Source organism: Arachis hypogaea, chromosome 19, assembly GCF_003086295.3.
Source record: "Arachis hypogaea cultivar Tifrunner chromosome 19, arahy.Tifrunner.gnm2.J5K5, whole genome shotgun sequence".
Taxonomy (NCBI): domain Eukaryota; kingdom Viridiplantae; phylum Streptophyta; class Magnoliopsida; order Fabales; family Fabaceae; genus Arachis; species Arachis hypogaea.
Window position 1 is genome coordinate 21,531,819 of NC_092054.1, and position 17,660 is coordinate 21,549,478.

A 17,660-nucleotide genomic window follows, 5' to 3' on the forward strand; every position below is an offset into this window, starting at 1 on the left:
ATCCATAGAAATATCAACCCAACAGAAGCATAGAAATAGGTAATGGGGCATACAAACCATGTGGTAAAGACTTAGATTTAGTCTGTTTACATGTAATACACTTAGCACAAAATTTTTCAACATCTCTACGCATGCGTGGCCAGTAAAAATGTTTAGATAACACATCCAATGTCTTATGCACACTAAAATGACCCATCAAACCCCATTATATGATTCAAGAACAAGTAAGTCCCTCATAGAACAAGCAGGCATACAAATTCTATTACCACAAAATAGAAAACCTTCATGTCTATAAAATTTATTAAATGCACTATGTTCACAAGAGGCATAAATAGCAGAAAAGTCAGAATCAGTTACATACAACTCTTTTAAAAACTCAAATCCCAAAAATTTAGAAGTAAGTGTAGTAATCAAAGCATACCATTGAGATAAAGCATCAGCAACGACATTATCTTTACCTTGTTTAAAGGCAATCACATATGGGAATGTTTCAATAAATTCCACTCATTTAGCATGTCTTTTATCAAGCTTACCTTGTCCTTTTAAGTACTTCAAAGATTCATGATCCGTGTGAATCACAAACTCCTTAGGTAAGAGGTAGTGTTGCCAAACCTCTAAAGCCCGAACCAAAGCATATAATTCTTTGTCATATGTTGAATATTTACGCTGAGCTAAATTCAACTTTTCACTGAAGAAGGCAATGGTTCATTTTTCCTGCATCAAAATAGCACCTATACCAATCCCAGAAGCATCACATTCAATCTCAAAGGTTTTATCAAAGTTAGGTAAAACAAGAATAGGAGCGAAACACAAACAGTCTTTTAGGGTATGAAATGCAATTTCTTGTTCCCTTTCCCATTTAAATCCAACATCCTTTTTGATAATCTCTTTGAGAAGCACAGCAATGATAGAAATTTTTTTGACAAATCTTCTGTAAAACCTAGCTAACCCATCAAAACTTCGTACCTCATAAGCATTCTTAGGTGTTGGCCATTCATGAATAGTCTTTACCTTTTTTTCATCAACTTCAATTCCACTCGCACTCACAACAAAACCAAGAAATATAACTCGATCAATACAAAAAGTGCACTTTTTAAGATTGGCATATAATTTTTCTTTTCGAAACACTTCCAAAACAACTGAAACATGTGACAAGTGGTCATCCAAACAAGTGCTATAACTGAAAATATCATCAAAATAAACAACAACAAATTTACCCAAAAATTCTCGCAAAACATGGTTCATTAGACGCATAAAAGTACTAGGTGCATTAGTTAACCCAAAAGACATTACTAACCACTCATATAACCCATGTTTTGTTTTAAATGTAGTCTTCCATTCATCCCCTGGTTTCATTCTAATTTGATGATCCCCACTTTTCAAATCAATTTTAGTGAATATGCATGTACAATATAACTCATCAAGCATGTCATCTAACCTAGGGATATGATAACAATACTTTACCATAATTTTATTGACTGCACGACAATTCACACACATTTTTCAAGTACCATCCTTCTTTGGGACCAACAAAACTGGTACAACACATGGACTCATACTCTCCCTGATGTGATCTTTGGCTAATAACTCCTCCACTTGCCTTTGAAGCTCCTTTATCTCTTTAGGATTACTCCTATAGGCTGGTCTATTAGGAATGCTAGCACCAGGAATAAAATCAATTTGGTACTCAATCCCTCGTAATGGAGGTAAACCACGTGGCACGTCAGTAGAAAAGACATTGGTAAATTTCTGCAACAAAGAGACAAAGCTATTTGGCAAATTTGGGTTAAGGTCAGTGTCAGAGAATAAAGTATCCTTAAACCGAACCATAAACAAAGCTTTCTTGCCTATTAAAGCACTCTTTAAATCTCTCTCTTTTGCAAAGAAACACAATTTGCTCTCAACTTTTTCAATTTTCTCTGTATTTGCACTACTCTTTTCTTTCTTTTCACTTACCTTTGGGACTTTTGCTATATTTTTTTCTCTCATAGCCTATTTTCTCTCAGATTTTTCTATGAACTCACATCCCATGTTCCCCTTGGTATCCTATTGAAGTTTCAACTGGTCAAGATAAACCTTCTTAGGCGATAAAGGAGTAAAAGTAATCTTGCGACCATTAAAATCAAAGGAGAATCGATTCATGTGCCCATCATGAAATGCTCGACGGTTGAACTGTCATGGTCTCCCCAATAATAAATGACAAGCTTATATTGGCACCACATCACACAATGCCTCATCAACATACTTTTCAACAGATAATGCAATTATCACCTGTTTGATAACCTTGATCTCTCCACTGTCATTCAACCATTGCAACATATATAGTTTAGGATGTGGAACACATGTCAAACCCAATTTCTCTACCATAAGTGTACTAGTCACATTAGTCCGACTCCCGCCATCAATAATCAGACTACACACTTTTCCATCCACCAAGCATCTAGTGTGAAAAATATTTTGGCGTTGCTCTAGGCTATCTTCTTTCACCTGCAAATTTAAAGCACGTCTAACAACAAGAGATTCACCGTAGACTGCATACTCAACATCACCATTAGAACAATCCTCCAAAGATGACATACTATTATGATCAGAATCATCACCATGATCAGAATCAGACACAATATCATTTCCTCTAATAACCATCAATCTCCTATTTGGGCAATCACTAACATAATGACCCATACCATGATACTTGAAGCATTTAATATCTCGATGCCTAGAAGTAGTAGAAGAAGAGATAGAATTACATTTCTTCTTCGTAGCATCAAACAACGCCTTGGGTTTAACACCCTTAGTCTTTGTTGTGTCAGCACTACGAGACTCCCACTTTGGATTAGCATGAGATAATTCTCTTGGTGCTCTTATTTATTGTTGCCTCTCCACCTTCATTGCCATACTGACCAAATTCTCCATCTCCACATAATGATGTAACTCCACCACATCAGCAATTACTCTATTCAAACCACCCATAAATAGTGCTATAGTAATCTCAGTGTCCTCTTCTATGTTGGCAGTAATCATAAGCATCTCCATTTTCTTATGGTAGTCTTCAACGGACTTGGAGCCTTGAGTCAGCCGATGTAACTTCTGATGTACTTCCTTGTAGTAGTACGAAGGCACAAATCTTTTCTTCATGAGGCACTTCATAAGATCCCAATACTCTATAGGGTGATCATCATTCCGTCGTCTTGTCTTCACTAGTTCATCCCACCAAAGCAAGGCATAGTCAAAGAATGCAACTGCTGCCAAACGAACTTTCTTTGCCTTAGAGTAATTATGACAAGCAAAAATTCTTTCCACCTTTTGTTCCCACTCCAAATAAATTTCAAGATCATTTCTCCCTTTGAATGGTGGTATTTGCATCTTGATGGCATTAATATTGCTATCTTGATGTGTATGTCGAGGTGTTATAACCCCATCAGAGTCATCATCAGAAGGCACATGATTCTGACGCCGATTCCGGAAAGGTCCTTGTTTAGTATTCTTGGACAGTGTCTATGTCACCTCTTGCCTCCATGTTTTCAACTCAGTCAAGCGATTAGTTAAGTGTTGAATGATCCTTTGCATCAACTCCATGTCAACCAAAGTATCTTCGGAATGAGCTGCCATAACAATGAACCTGTAACAAAAATGTTATAGAAAGGACCTCACAATCACTCTCTCACGTGTTTCACTTAAGGATGGACATTCGTGTTGATCCTCAAAATTGACTTTTTACCCTCTATTGAACTTACCACTCTTGCTTTTTACTACTCTTGAATCTCTTTGACTGTTATACTTTAGAAATCAAATAAAAAATAAAAGATAGAGAAAATCCGATGCAACGATAAGAGGAAAAGATGGAAAGAAAAAAAAAAGGGACAAAGACACAGAAGACAAAAAGATAAGAATAATAAAACAAAATAAAAATAATAAGAATAAGAATAATAATAATAACTTATTGAATGGTTTTTTTTAGATTTTTTTTATTGAATAAGAAAAATAAGAACATAACATTTCTTTTTGTGTTTTTTTTTTTTTACTTTGCTTAAGTGCTATTTTGTAATCTTCAAAGTGCGTACTCTTTTTTTTTTTTTTGATATTCAAGATGTGTTGGCAAAAGAAAAAAAAATTACTAATAATAAGAAGAAACTTCAAGGTACGTACTCTTCTTTTTTTTTTTAGTAGTCAAGATGTGTTGGCAAAAGAAAAAAATTACTAATAATAAGAAGAAAGATAATAAACTAATAAACTAATAAAAGAATGAATGACAAGGGAAGGACGAAAAAAATAATGATGAACACAGAAACAACAAGGACAGAAAATAATATTAGAGAAAAAAATTAAAAAAAGAAAAGAACAAAGAATACAATAATAACTGAGAAGAGATGAAGAATCAATCAACAAAAAAAAGAACAAGATGTAAGGATAAACTTACTATGCGTGGCTGAATTTTTTTTGTTTAAATTTATTTAGAACACAAGAAGGATAAACGTAGACTAATAAAAATTAATCTAATCCCAAATGATGGTACGGAACTTAACCCAGGTTAAGATGGAATATCAAAGAAAGGGACTCCTCTACCTCAATTTGATTTCTTGATACAACAGTTAAGGGAATCACTCTACCTCATCTATTCACACCCAAGTTTCTCAAGAAAACTCATAATTTTCATTCATCAAAATTAAGAAAAAAAAGTGGCTACCAGGTTTTAGAGGATTTTTATACTTCTTAAATTTAAAACCCTAACTCATAAGTTCATTAGAATAAAAAAAATAGGCCAAATCATAATTGAACCTAAAACAAATTAACAACTAATGAGAGTTTTTAATGTATCTTATAAAATGATAAGACGTTTGACTTTGATAATCGTTAATCATTATCTTACCCAATTCTTAATGCATCTTTTAAACATATAATTTAGCCATGTTCACAAAATTATTTTTTATTCTCTTAATTATTGCTCTTATAATTAGACCAATTAACATATAATAGTTCTCAATTTATTCTATAGAACTCGTATCAATTCATATTTTAAATTTGCATATATTACAAATGAAGAATAGGACAACACACAACAGCAAGTGTAACAGTAAAAATGAATTTCAGCAAACTGCGCTGATGATTCATTTTTTCTTTAACTTTGAATGCACAAGCACTATTTGATATCTTAATTCTCTGCAGTTCCATGTGCATGTTTATATATATAACACAAAGGCATGCATAATATGGATAATGCGTTAATAGGATTATTTACGTTTTTATTTGGACAAAAATGTCTAAAATTTTTTAAAGTAATATTAAATATTTAAATATTTTTATAAATTAAGTTCAATCAAATTAAATAATAAGATTTAAAATATTATTAATCATAATAAATTTTTATTATATTAAATTAATTTAATTAAACTTAATTAATAAAAATATTTAAATTTTTTATATTATTTTATTTTTTATTATATTTTATCACACATTAATTGGAATTGATTGGTATAATTAGATAAGGACAATATGAATATTACATTAATAAGATAATATGGATAATTCATTAATAATAAAAAGGATTATTCAAATTTAAACTGATCTAAATAAAATTGTATATTTAATTTAATATAAATTAAAAATTAATTAAAACCGATTTTGACTTTATTAGGTTCTATTTTTAATGAATCACATTAATTATATTGGATTTCAAATATATTTATTAAAACTATTTTAATTTAATTCAAATTTTACAATGTGATATAATATTATTATTTTATTATTAAATTTAAAATTTTATTTATAATATGTTTATTTTTTTACAATTTTATCTTATATTATTCATGTATTATCATTATTATTTAGTGAGCATTTTGTGAATATCAAATGAGACGATTAAATTGGATTCGATTGATTTAATTAAAAATAAGATCAAATTGATTGAGTCCAAACTCCAATAAATTATATACTTTAAATCGAATCAATTTTTTTCTCCAAACACATGCGAGATTAATTTTAGTTATTTATATTTTTTGAATATTACTAAACTTTCTTGCCTAAAGCTATCATAATCAAGGCTAACAACAACAATACTAATAATAATAATATTTTGAGACATTTTACCAATTCTCTGTAGAATATAAATTTTTACTCAATATTTGATGATAATTACTTATTTATTTTTTATTTTATATATTTTTTCTGTCTTTCTTATTTGTCTTATGACGAATAATTAATATGATGAGAAAATCATTCTTTTTACATGATGTATATAAAAATTTCTCAACTTTTTATAGATATCTTTTCCATAACTTTTGAAATTATTCCCTAATGTAATTATATCTAATGCTTTTAAAATATTTCAATTCTAATTCTAACCTTTTTTCAAAATTTCAATTTTGGATCGACCTCTTTTAAAAAGAAAAAAATTCATAAAGTGATAAAGTGAATTATTAGTCACTTTTAAAATTAGGATAGTAAAATTTATATATAATAAAAATTATAAATTTAATAATAATTGTTAATCTGAATAATTGGTTATGTTTTTTGTTTTTTGATAATCGCTTGTCACAAGAAAACGATTGGGGAACAAAGGATCGCTATAAAAAGCTCTTATGTCATCTTTCATTGATTTTAAGACTTTTTATCTATAATGCACAAATACTGATACGGACACAACACACAACACAACATGAATACCACGATATACGAATTTTAAAATTTTACATAACACAAGGACACGCATACATGTAAAATATAAAGTATTTTTTAAATAAATCGTAATGATATTTTGATATTTTATTAATAAAAAAATATAAATTAATTTTTTAATTATTTTTAATGTCTTATTTTAATTTATATCAAATATTTAAAATATTTTTGTTTTACTAAATAATAATATATAGTATATCTAAATTTATTTTAAAAGTATATGTTAAGAATAAAACTGGACTTCACGTGATAATATTTAAAGGTGTCCAAGTGTGTCCGAATAAGATTTTTTATTTATTATTAAGATACGATTTGCACACAACAGACACACGTATCAGACGAGTATCAGTAACTGTCGTGTTCAAAATGTGTCGATACGTGAACACGACAACTCAGCAAAATATCTCTTTCCATACTCATTTAATATAGGAAACTAATGGTAAACTATTATTGGTGGCAACGACAATGAAATTAGAGTAAAATCCAAAAGAAAAAGGAAGTATTATATATTTTAGATTTAATAATACTTTTTATTCAAAAAAATAGTAAATCACAAAAAATTTGTATTGATGAAAAGATGCATTTTAATAAAATTGTAAAAAAAAAATAATTATATATTATTATTCTTATATATTATAAGAGAATAATATTATCTATTTATACTAATTACTAAATTGATTTTAAATTTTAAAATAAAATAAAATAACTAAAATATATAGATAATTCTGTTAAAAAAAATAAACATAATTAACTTAAAAATAATAAACATAACAAGTAATAAAATAAGAATTTAATACATTTCCATTAATAAAATTATTGAAATATAATTGGTTCAAGTAGTGGGTTTGGCACAACAGCAGAAGCCGCCATTACCGCTAGGTTGTTCAACGCATTGTCCAATCGTATAGCCAAGCTTCTTGCAGTATCCATCACAATTTTGAAAGAACTGATTGCATGGTCCCACACAATGCTGAGATTCAGTATTCAAACCTACATCCCACAATAATTTTTTTATTAACAAACTAGTATATATATTTTACGAAAGATAGTTCACTCGAATTCACAACTTCTTAATTGAATATGAGGAGATTATGTCATTTGAACTATAACTTCTTAATTGAATATGAGGAGATTATGTCATTTGAACTATAACTTATTGGCATATGAAAACATGGTTGAAATAATAAATTTCAATATTCATATTTTAAATTTTAATTTTACATACGTACCATTACAAATGGAGAATAGGACAACTACAAGTGTGACTGCAAAGATGAATATCAGCCAGCTGCGGTTACTCATTTTTTTTTCCTTAACTTTGGATGTACAGCACTGCTTGATGTTTTCATTGTTTGCAGTGCCATATTTATATAACACGAATTCATGCATTAATTACATTTTTATTTGGACCAAAAAATCAACATTTTTTTATTGCATTTGATCTCATAATAATTATATATATAGAAGATTTGATGATTTTCTTTTTATTTGTCTCACATTAATTTCATATTAATCTGAGATATCGGTATGGTTAATTAGGGAGAAAGAAAATCTAAATTTACCTTATTTAATATTTATTAATATAATAATACTTAATAAATATTAAATAAGATAAATTTAAATTATTTTATCTGATTTTTTTTTGTCTTTCAAATATTATTGTTGAGATATTATTATTTTGTTATATTTAGTTTATTTGATTGATATAATCAGATAATAGGATTACTTCCGTTTTTATTTAGACTAAAATAATATAATATTTTTTATTATATTAATAGGGTAATATGAATAACAAATTAATAGAATTATTTATGTTTTTATTTGGACCACAAAAATCTAATAATTTTTATTGTATTTTATCACACATTATGACATTAGTTATATTTAACTGACATAATAAGAATAAGAATGGCATTGGGACAAGTAGAGGCAAATTTTTTATCTATTCATCAACTTCGTACCCTTCTTTACCTTAGACGCTACCTGTTGTTCCACTCCCAGAGGCGAGGCACATATCATTGAAGGAGGGCAGTGGCCTCCAAAATTTTAATTTTTGTTAAAAATGAATAAATTTTTTGGAGATGGCCCCCTTTTTTATTAACCAGCTTTTCTCCTTACAAAAAAAACTTCCTTTTTAAATTATAATATATAAATACAATTCAATAATAATTTAGAGTAAGCAAAAAAAAACTCAGATATTTTTGTATAGTGTTAATAAGATATAGTAATTTTAAGTTTAATCTATTTTATTTAAAAAATAAAATATAAATCTGTATTCTCTTTTTAATATTCTTATTCATTAAAATTTTTTTCTATTTTTACTTTGGAACAGTAATAACCTTTTTTTATTTTTTTTTATTTTTATCTCTTTAATTAATTTTTTTTTACATATTAAAAAAAGTTCTAGTTCAACCTCACACTCTTCTTTCACAAAAAAATTTTATTTTTACTTTTTTTTTTTAGTTTAAAAAACCTATTGAACTAATAACCAAGACACAGTTATATAAAAGATTAAGAGTTTGTTTGGGTGATTTTTAAAAAAATTATTTTTTTGAGTTATATTTTTTAAAAGATTTTTATGAAAAAGTAAAAGTAATTTTATGTTTAGATATTTCATACAAAAAGATCTTTTTATCTATCAATTATATTTGGGTATAACAAAATAAAAGTATTTTTTGTTTATTTATTACATAAAAAATATTTTTTTTTAAAAAAAGATCTTTTAAAAAGATATATAAATTACAACTTTTCAAAAAATATGTTTTTTTTTTATTTTTCTAGTACTTTTACTTTTACTACTAAAAATTTGCCAAATACGTTAAAAAGTAAAAAAAATATTTTTTATTAAATTTTTTTATCAAAATAATAATGTCCACACAAAAACTAAAAATAGAGCATATTTAATGTTTTTTTTTTTACTATTTTTTGTGTGTCACTAGATGTAGCCGATAGAATGTCAAAATAGAATAATAGATTAAATAAAGATGTGTGCATAGTACATTTAAATATATATATATATATATATATGAGTTCAAAAATATGCTCATCCATCCTAATTTTTTTCTTTAACGGTACAGTATACACCTCATTATCGCTATTCAAAAATAAATATCTTATCCCTTTATGCTTTATAGCATCTTATCTGCTTTGTATTTATCTAAAAAAAAAATCATTACATGTTTATCAAAGAGCCGGAAAAGAAGAACGAGAGATTTAGATCAGATTAAGTGCATATAAAGGATAAGGATGAAGAGGTATTGGCTCAAGAGGAGAAGATTAATGAAAAGTGGAAGAGCTACTTCTACGAGTTATTTAATGAAGGATAGAAGACTCTTTCGAACCTTGGTCGATTATGCACAAGGGAAGAAGATCAAAACTTTGACTACTATCGAAAGATTCGAGACTTCGAAGTAAAAGAGGCTCTAAAGCAGATGAAAAATGGCAGGACAGTAGGACCTGATAATATCCCAATTAAGGTTTGGAAGGGTCTTGGAGAAAAAGGCATCAACTGGTTAACCATGCTTTTTAATGAGATTTTAATGTCAAAGAAGATGCCTGATGAGTGGAGAAAGAGCACCTTGGTACCTAGCTATCTATAAGAATAAGGGGGATATATAAAGTTACGAAAACTATAGAGGGATTAAGCTTATGAGTCATACTATGAAGTTATGGGAAAGGGTGATAGAACGGAGGTTGAGAAAAGAGACACAAGTAACAGAGAACCAATTTGGATTTATGCCAGGCAGATCTACCACTGAAGCGATATACCTATTAAGAAGGATGATGGAGAGGTATCGTAGTAATAAAAGGGATCTACATATGGTGTTTATTGATTTGGAAAAAGCATATGATAGGGTACCAAGGGAGGTCTTATGGAAGGTTTTAGAAAAGAGGAGAGTAAGGATCACATATATTCGGGCAATTAAAGACATGTATGATGGGCCACAACTAGTGTGAAGACTCAAGGTGGTGTGACAGAGGAATTCTCTATTGGTATAGGATTACACCAGGGATCATCCTTAAGTCCATACCTTTTCACATTAGTCTTGGAAGTACTCACAGAGCACATCCAAGAGCTTGTGCCATGGTGCATGTTTTTTGCCGATGATATCGTCCTTATGGGAGAGTCAAGGGAAGACCTAAATAAAAAGTTGGAGTTATGGAGAGAAGCTCTAGAAGTGTATGGTCTGCGCATAAGCCGTAGCATAATTTTTATATTTTATAAAGATTATCGATTATAATTTATATTTTTGTTAAATATATTTTTAATTATAAAAATTTATTTAGCTATTTAAATTATAAATTTAAAATTATTGATACATTTTTTAAAAAAAATCAAAGAAATAAAAATACTTGTATTATTACTATTTCAATACTTAAAAGTTCATACATTTAATTGAAATTATATATTTAATTTTTTTTAATTTTATTATTAAAAATAGTAATATAAAATATTTTTAATAATTATTAAACACGCCCCCCAAATCATTAATCTAGCTCCTGTCCACTATTACTAACAAATAGTAAAATACTGTACCCTAATTTGTCTCTGTGAATACCCGTCTAATTTCTACCATTCTTATAATAATTAAATAACACCTTAAAATTTATATACTCATACATAAATTAAAATAAAAACATAAAATCCATGCATAAATTAACACTCCAATGTACTTTATATAAGCAAAAAATGTGCGATTGAAATCACTTCAGTGTATATCACAATTCGAAACTAATTTAAGACTCCAATGTATATCGTCATAATAGTTAAATGAGAAAATATAAGGAGCTAATAAAATATGGTGTTTGCTACGGTACGATGATAAATTCATACGTACCAATACGTTTAAAATATAGACAAATAATAACAAACCATGTGAAATTTATTTTCCACGTCAGCATCTATTTTTTTTTTTAAAATATATATTATATCACTAATTTTACTAAAATACCCTTATAATTTAATAAAAATAAAAAATATTTTTTAATTTAATTTTTTAAAAGACTTGAATACCCTTTTTTTATATGCCAAACAAAAATTACTCTTTTAAATTAATTATTTTAAAATTTAAATAATCTAAAAGACAAAAACAAAAACACATTTAGTAAAATTATTTATCTCTCTATAAACCCTAATCAATTGTTCATACCAAAAATTAAATAAATTTAAAAAATATATAAAAAATCACTTTGTTCTGCTGGGTTTCTCCCAACCTTCACATCCCTTCTCTGCGTTTGTATCTTCCTCTCTTCTCTTTAATCTCGTCTCTTCTCCTCCATAAAGAAGACAAAGAAGTTTCCTCCATGGCGCCTGCCAAGGTCACCGTAGCTTTTGCACACGCTTCACCCAGCCAACGAGAACGTCGTCACGTCAGAGAACGTCGCCGTCTTCCTCGTTCCAGAGAGCGTCGCCGTCTTCCTCATTTTTCATCATCGTCGTCAGCCTCTCCCTTCCGGTAACTCCCTCCCTGCACTATCCATTCCTTCTATGCAAATAGTTTTAAGATGTTTACCTGTTGAGAGAAAGCATAAGCTAGTGCTCTTTCTTTTCTGGTTGATGCCTCCATTCTGTTCTGCATTCGCATTTTTGATACATAGCTACTCACAGTGCTATCATCCCATCCCATTCTTCCTGAAAATCTCATGAACTATGCTAGTTAACAGAATTCGATTGATGGCGAATTAATGTGCTAAATTGATAAGCTTAGCACCTTCAATCACTCTTTTAACACTTTTTTATTTTTGCAAGAATAAGATGAGCTTTGGTGAATTATTTTAAGCTTAATCTGAATTCAAGTCTTTGAATTTATGACAATATTTTAAAAAATGGTGTTCATATTCATCCTTCCCTTAAGGTTAGTCTCTATTTGTCAAGAGATGGTGTTGATATTCATCCTTCCCTTAACCCCCTCTTTTCTTGTCTCTTTAGAATTTATATATCCTTCTCACGCATGCATATTCAGATTAGAGCTAGATTGTTCATCAATTTGTGAAACTAAAAAATTATAATTTAAATTTCTTCTAACAAAATCATGAGCTGCTACTTGCTAGTTTCATGAATTTAACATGGTATTATTGGTTGTGTAACTGTAACTTTAGAACTCTTAAGTGAAGCTGAATCCTCATCTGTCACAACTGAATTGAATTCATTTCCACACAGGTATGATCTAACAGAACCCCATTTTCGATTTTCTGTCGAATTTCGCCTACCCTAAAAAAAAGTAACAAAATTTGTGATATAATCAAGAATTCTTGCAGCATTATATATATATATATAGCATTTTTGAGAGACTCACTTTGCTTTCATATGATGCAGCAGAACGGGTTTCTGGAGAAGACACTTCTTACCAATTCTCCAGTAAAACCCATATCTTAACTAGCTTTATGAATTTGAGAAGAATCAGAAGAAATAAGAATTCTGAATGAGATTTATATTAATTAATACGGACAATGCAAAGATATAGCATATAGAGAATGATGCTACTAACTTTAGCATTTCTACATTATTAGATAGTAAAGTTATAAAGGCCAAGCTACATTCTCACTTTTCCTCACAGTATTAGATAATAATGTAATTTTAGTCTTAGTATTTTCTTAATATGTGGCTATGTGCACCAAAACTTTAAAGAAACTTATTATTGTTACTAACGGTATCTTATAATATGGTGAAATCACATGTTAGCTAGAATTGAATATGATCAAGATGTATATGCAGGGATTTGCAGAGCTGGAATGCTGGCTCTAAATCAAGGAAAAAAATAATAGAAGCTGGAAAGTTAAAAAGAAAAAAAAAGGGTATATGGATTTAAGTGAAATGTTTTTATTGCTTTTTTTTTGCATATATACTTTTTGCACATGGCTTGTAGAGAATAGGCTTCTAAAAATGCTTTGCTTAATACTGGGGTTATGTACTCTCTTTGGTCATATTTGTGATAACTTTCCTGGTTAGAAAATGTCTTATTCTTTTGAGGAATGCCCCTAACCAGCTATGCACAATTTATTTGTGTGTATTATTACTTATTACTTGCTCTCTTTAAAAGCTTGCGGATCCCGCTAGGGAAACAATGAGATATGTATACAATAGCTACAATGGGCTCTTTATTAGGCCCAAATTAAAATTAAACCAGAAAATTAATCCTAATCCTATTATGGTTGTTTACTTTAACACACTACCATATTTTTACTATTTACAATTTTTCCCCAAATCTCCTAATCCCTTTTGTTTCGCTGATTGTTTCCCCAAATCCTCAATCCCTTTTGTTTCGCTGATTGTTTCCCCAAATACCCGTTCGCCGTTTCTTCTCCCAATATTCAAATCCTCCTAATTCCTTGCAGAGACCCGTGAGAGCGTTAGAACACTGAGCCCCGCAACCTGCAAGCAAGGAAGGTCACAGGCGAGCCCAAACGACCTGTTCCTTTCCCAACCAGCACGGCGCCGTCGCTGAACAACCGGCATTCGCTGCAACCCAGCTGCCGGGCGTGAAGCCGTCGATCAGAACAGTGGCGTGGGAGATCTCACCGCCGAACTAAACATCTTTCGAGTATTCCGCCACCGGGCCCCATAGTCTCTGAGCAAAGAAGCAACCGACCATCAAGAAAAAACCCGCCTGCTACTGAACGGGTCACCGGAAAGCGATCGAACATCTTGACCGGAAGAATCCTAACCATCCAAGGTAAGTGGGTGAGGTTGTTCAGTTTCTGATTAGTAATTGCGGTTGCATGTTTGATTAGTGATAGATTTTGTTGATGAAATACGTGATTAGCCATGGTGGAATAGCAGTAGGAGCCATTTTTGTAGTTAGTCTATGTTGTTGAAGTTCTTCATGATTTTATTTTAGCGCGGGAAAGGTTGGAAAAGTTTGGGATCGTGTTTATATATGAGTTAATTTTGAAAATTTTTTGTCTTTTTCCGTGTGGACCATGTGCATGTAACGTGACGTATAATAGCTGACTATCGTTGAATATTGGTTGATATTTGTTGGATGGTTACTTTAATAGGAATTTGGATGGTTAGTTTTGCAAATATTGAGGGATTCTGATATTACTTCCTACAACCGATGTCCCAGAACCAATAGAACCAGGATAACACCTCCCTAACTCGGATAACCTTGGAGTCTGAGAATAAAAAAAAGAACTTCTTGTTAATGTGAACTTCCTGTAGGATAAGAACTTATTGTTACCTTCTATTTAGATATAAAAAAAAGAAAAGTAATGACCACAACATAGACCTGACTAATAACTATAAATAGAAAATAAGGAATCTATTTTGATGTCAATGTGCTAACAAAGCAAACAAATTTATATTTATATAGGTACTCCAGCTGAAATTTTCTAATTAAACATGCAAACAGCCAAAACAGATGGATGATAACCAACAACGAGTAATAAAGATGTCACTAGCAATAAGTAGACTACTCTACTGTTATTGGTTTTATTTCTCTAATGTGAAGCCAATAGATTAGGCTGTCTTTTATGTTAGCTGACTTTTATGTTTTCTACCTTGGACTGCCATGGCTTATGGTTTAGGTACCTGGAATTTCAAAAGCATCTTTTGATCAGGATTAAAGTTATTTTTATATATGAATGAGTGGAGATTACTGTAATGGTTTATTCCAATTTTATCAACTTTGACAATAATACCAATGAATGCTAATTTAAAATTTCAAAATGTGAAATTGTACTGGGGAGTGGCTTTGATAAAAGTAGTATTAGTATTGAGAAAATGCAATAAGAATAAAGCACGTATAATAAAAAATTAAAGGATAGAAATTGCGAGTCGGTCTAATTGCATTTTGCATGAAAAATATTTTTGATGAATAATAAAAAATGTTTCTACTTATTAGATGGTAGTGGTCTTCATATATTAGATAGTTTTGTTTTAATTGATTTAATTGGGAGTGTTTTCCTAATTTTTAATTTTGTGTTCGCTTGCAGATTAGTGAGTGCTATTGTCTTTCAGATTGATTGATTATTATTATTACAAAGAGCAGTTTTGTAATTGTTATGTTTTAGCTTCTACTCCAGGTTTCCAGAATTGGTTGCCAATTTGTTAGTTGTAACCCACTTTGATTATTGTGCCGTCTTTGTTCTTTATCTCGCTGAACTTTATCATTTTCTCTCTAGTTTCTAAATCAATAAAATGGTGTGGCATATACTAGTCTTGTATCTAGAGAATCCAGCAATAGAGAATCATTCATTAGTGTTTTGGAGTTTTTGCTTTTCTTTTATTAAGGTTTTGTGAATTGTGAGTGCTTTGTGACGAGGATAATTGTGGTTAAATGGGGTCTGATCAAGCACTGCCTAACTGAAATAATGTGATGGGAGTTTCTTGTGGATTTTGTATATATATATATTGGGAGTTAGGGAATGTTATATCAGCCCATTGATTTATGTTGCTCATGATTCATCACCAGCACTATATACCAGAACTACCACTTTATGAGAGTCATTATTTGATCATGTGATTGACTCTTATTGACGGTGTGACACCAATTTATGCTGGTCTTAGTCCAAGCTTTGGTGAGGATAATAGGTTCTTTGACAAGACAGTGGCAGCAAAGAGAAATTGGGTGAGTTGCTGTTTTGCTTTGAACTGTTTGTATCCTCATTGAACCTGGTATTGGTTTATGCGGCTTGTTTATTAATTTCCCACGATTTATTTCCAATCCCTAACCTGGGTTTGCTAATTCATCTAAAACCTACATGTTTAAATCTGGAACGGGGGTCACTGTGACCAATTTTTCGATGTATTGGGTTGATTGACTTTAGCATACTATGCTGTTGGAATGAGGTTGTCAAATAATTCGAGCATGTTTGGTTATTGAATGCTGTTTGGATATGAATAAGTTTTTTTGGGGATATCCTTATGTCATTTGTACTGTTTGGTGTAGTGGTTATTTCCTTATTGTTGGAGGGGCCATTGGTGGGTATATGCATTTGAGGTGAATGCGAAGCGCATAGTTATACTCGACAGTTTACATTCTGCACCAGCAGATGACACACGGGATAAACTCGATGCATATGTGGTAAGAAACTGTACTTCTTTTATTCAAAATATAGCTATGTTATTCAATTCAATAGGATGTTGTTCCACTATGTTCATTCCATGGTTTTCAGGGGAGACTGTGTGAGGATATGGGAAGCATTGCTATACCTGGATTTGTTCGGACTCCGTACGGCCCAGCTCGTTCCTACGCTAGGGTTCCAAAGCAACCGAACAAGTGAGATGAAAATATAACCCAAATCTAAGGCTTCTTAAAATTTTTTTCAATAATTGAAAAAGTAATATTGTTTTCCTGTAGCTTTGACTGTGGCATGTGCGTTATTAAGTTCATTGAAAGTTGGAAAGAAGATCGTGAACTTTACGAATGGGACGAGGTTTGTTAAATAAACACTTTCATAATTCTAATTATTCGTGCTGTACAAAAAAAACATGGTAACAATTCTTAACACTTGGTTGCCTGATAAACCTATGCACATGATTCACTCAGTTCATACCGGATGGAGTTGATGCTAGACATAATTTGTGGCCCACACAATGCATTGGTTCATCAGCTTGTTTCATTATTGAGTGAAATGGTTAAACCCGTTCGTCGCAATGCACCACGGAACAAGAAGAAGAACGTTAGTTCACCATACACTGCACCTAGCACACGGTCATTGATTGAATGTGCGGAGGGATTACCGAAGGGGGCAATGCGCAAAGGCAGGAAGAAGTTGCTTACTTAGGATTAGTTGCAATGAAATGCACTACCACATTATACTGAGTTTACCTGCTGTTGAGATGCTTAGGGATTTGTTTTTGTCAAATTAGAAAGACTTGATTCCAGGACATCTTTTGTTTTTCTACATTACAATGATTTATTGGTTATGTTACCTAAAAATTATCTATTTTTTTCTATATTAGAATCCAGGATTTATCAAGACTGTTTGGTACAGTTGGCATAATTGTGCATGTTGAAATAGGTGACAACTAACCATCCACCAAT

General features: G+C 30.5%; 1 protein-coding gene across 10 annotated transcripts; it reads left to right on the top strand.

Moving 5' to 3' along the window:
* Nucleotides 1-11,810: 11,810 nt before the first annotated feature.
* On the top strand, nucleotides 11,811-17,595 carry LOC112779788 (uncharacterized). 10 transcript variants are annotated; one of them, XM_072227749.1, is made up of 10 exons: nucleotides 11,819-12,128; nucleotides 12,772-12,832; nucleotides 12,992-13,030; nucleotides 13,388-13,467; nucleotides 14,008-14,345; nucleotides 16,086-16,241; nucleotides 16,563-16,697; nucleotides 16,789-16,892; nucleotides 16,974-17,049; nucleotides 17,163-17,595. In XM_072227749.1, exons 7-10 carry the CDS (start codon nucleotides 16,666-16,668, stop codon nucleotides 17,398-17,400), a joined length of 450 nt encoding a protein of 149 aa, XP_072083850.1. In that variant the 5' UTR covers nucleotides 11,819-12,128; nucleotides 12,772-12,832; nucleotides 12,992-13,030; nucleotides 13,388-13,467; nucleotides 14,008-14,345; nucleotides 16,086-16,241; nucleotides 16,563-16,665; the 3' UTR covers nucleotides 17,401-17,595. The 10 variants fall into 10 exon arrangements, with proteins under 10 accessions (XP_072083851.1, XP_072083854.1, XP_072083850.1 ...); XM_072227752.1 differs by lacking the exons at nucleotides 12,992-13,030; nucleotides 16,086-16,241; XM_072227748.1 differs by lacking the exons at nucleotides 12,772-12,832; nucleotides 12,992-13,030 and having other exon boundaries at nucleotides 11,865-12,128.
* Nucleotides 17,596-17,660: the final 65 nt, after the last annotated feature.

What these genes read in the sequence shown, in the direction of transcription:
- LOC112779788 (XM_072227750.1), top strand. Translation starts at nt 16,666, where the DNA reads ATGACACACGGGATAAACTCGATGCATATGTG. An exon ending in ATAAACTCGATGCATATGTG is followed by an intron (nt 16,698 to 16,788) that starts GTAAGAAACTGT and finishes CATGGTTTTCAG; the next exon opens with GGGAGACTGTGTGAGGATAT. An exon ending in AACTTTACGAATGGGACGAG is followed by an intron (nt 17,050 to 17,162) that starts GTTTGTTAAATA and finishes TGATTCACTCAG; the next exon opens with TTCATACCGGATGGAGTTGA.